Raw genomic sequence first — 2436 nt, 5'->3', positions numbered from 1 at the left:
CCGGCGGGGCGGGTCCGCGCATGCGCGCAGCCCACGGCGCTGGCTCCCAGGGCCTTCCCCGCATGCGCGCAGCCCACGGCGCCGGCTCCCAGGGCCTTCCCCGCACGCGCATGCGCGGAGTCCCGGAGGCGGATCCAGTCGGTGGAAAGCGCGCGGTGCGATAGCCATGGCGGCGCTTGGTCTTGCGGCGAGTGGTAGCAATTGGTTTTCGGCTTTGGCGCTCGGGGTGACTCTTCTCAAATGCCTTCTCATCCCCACCTAGTAAGGGGCCCGCGCGGTCAGGGGCTGGGCGAGGAGGCCCGCGGTCGGTCAGGGCGGGAGAGACGTGTGGATGACTCCAGGTGGGAGAAGGGAACTTGGAATGGTGTAGTCGCCGCTTCGTCTTCACTAAGCTCCCCATCCTGCCTAGTGATTGTTACTTAACCTTATAACTCGATCTTAGCCCTGGAAGTCTGGGTTCAGGCCAGGCGTTATCTTACTTGAACCTTGTCTGAGCCTCAGGGTCCTTCCTGATCCCGAATGTGCAGAATAAGGACACGCGCCTTCACTGTTCGCTCAGCGGGTGTCCATCAGCTTCCTGCAGCGCTAGGCACTGCTCTCTGCCCCGGAGATGAAGGCGTCTCCCGCCCTTGCCTGGTGGGAGTTGGTGGGCTCAGATAGACAAACACAAAGGTCTAAGGTTGTGACGACCGGACAGGTCTGTACAGCTCTTAGGAAGTGATGTTTGAGTTAAAATCAGAAGAATGAAAAAGAAGCAGCAATGTGAAAAGCAGTCCAGACACAGGAAAGAGCAAGTTCAAAGGCCCTGTGGTAGGAATGAACTCGGCATTTTAGGAACAGAGAGTGGCCATTGTGGCTCAAGAGCGGTAAGTGACCCTGACTGGTTTGGCTCAGTGGATAGAGCGTCGGCCTGCGCACTGAAGGGTCCCGGGTTCGATTCCGGTCAACGGCAAGTACCTTGGTTCTGGGCACATCCCCAGTAGGAGGTGTGCAGGAGGCAGCTGAATCGATGTTTCTAACTCTCTATCCCTCTCCCTCTCTATAAAAAAATTAATAAAATATTTATATATATTTAAAAAGAGCAGTAAGTGAGGTAGACAGGGTTAGACTGCAGTGTAAAAATGGATGCAAGGTCCTGGCCAGTGTGTCTCAGTGGGTTGGCCCCTGCACCAGAAGGTCTCATGTTCAATTTCCTGTCAGGGCACGTACCAGGGTACCTACCTCTGTTGCAGGTTCAATCCCACCCCAATTAGGGTGCATGGAGGAGGCAACCAATCAATGTTTCTCACACCCCCTGCCCCTCTCCTTCTCTCCCTCCCTCTTTTCTACTCTCTCTAATAATCAATGGAAAAATATCTTTGGGTAAGGATTTAAAAAGAAAAAAAAAAAGATGCATGACCAAGACTAAGAGCGAGGAAACCAGTCAGAAAGCAACCACCAAGTGGTAATGTGTGTACAGTGGGTAGGCACTCAATATTTATGAATATTGGCTTCCATCTTCTCTTCATCCCTCCTAACTCCTCTCCCTTGACGTTCCCCCTCATTTCTTTTTCCCCTTCCTTACCTGTTTAGGGTTTGGTTATTGGTATCCTTTGGTTCAAGTTCTTGATGACTTCTTGTTGATTTGAGTAGGGAAGAGTTGTATGTGTAGAATGTATATCTGTACTGATGCGTATATGTAATTATATAAGCAGTGAAATGTAGATTCAGCAAAGTGACTTATCAGGGACTTGGGGAAAGAAGGGGTTGATCACTTGGACTTTCTGCAGAACTGAAAGCAAATGAACATCTTTACATTTTAAAAGCAAATTGGAAAAATCTAAAATGTAGGAAATTCCTTTCAAATCAGAGTGAAGAGATTTTTTTTAAAAACTGTAGGTTTGTGCATATAAGGTGATGTTTCTTACTTTTGTTACTTCAGCCTAGAAATGTGACTTTAGGATTGTTACCTTGAATACTGTTCGTAGTACTGGTCCAGGATTAAGAACATATATAATTGTAGTTGATACTCTGCTTCTCAAAATGGGAACCTCTGGAAAGTGAGGTGGAAGCTATAGGATAAATGCAAATCTATTCAGCAAACTGTATACTAACTGCTTTATTATGTACTAGTTACTATGGCGAGGCACTGGAGGCAATGGCAAAGGATATGGCCCCTAACCCCATAAAGGGTTTAGTAAGGAAAACAGTCCCAGAAACAAACCATTGCAAGTATGTAATTGCATAATTATACTTGTGTTAAGTGTTATGAAGGAAAAGAATAGGATCCTATAAGGGGACTAACAAGAGGGACTTACTTTAAATTGGGTATCAGGATGGGCTCTGAAAACTGACATAAGTGGAGGCCTGAAGACACGACCAGTACATATGTATGCATTTCTATTGAATGGAATTGCTAGGTCATCAGATCAGTTTTGAATTGTGATTTTGAAGAAT

At 47.3% G+C, this 2436-nt stretch overlaps 1 protein-coding gene across 1 annotated transcript in view; it reads left to right on the top strand.

The window, feature by feature from the left end:
* The first annotated feature begins 113 nt into the window (after nt 1-113).
* The window catches only part of ALG8 (ALG8, alpha-1,3-glucosyltransferase), a 20863-nt gene continuing 18540 nt past the window's right edge, over nt 114-2436 (top strand). Inside the window, exon 1 of the mRNA XM_006772521.2 lies at nt 114-261. Within this exon, the coding sequence (XP_006772584.1) occupies nt 167-261 (95 nt within the window). The 5' untranslated portion in view covers nt 114-166. The remainder of the gene's footprint in view (nt 262-2436) is intronic.

The sequence above is a fragment of the Myotis davidii genome, unplaced genomic scaffold (assembly GCF_000327345.1).
Source record: "Myotis davidii unplaced genomic scaffold, ASM32734v1 scaffold646, whole genome shotgun sequence".
Lineage (NCBI taxonomy): Eukaryota > Metazoa > Chordata > Mammalia > Chiroptera > Vespertilionidae > Myotis > Myotis davidii.
This window is presented reverse-complemented; position numbering and strand designations above follow the sequence as displayed.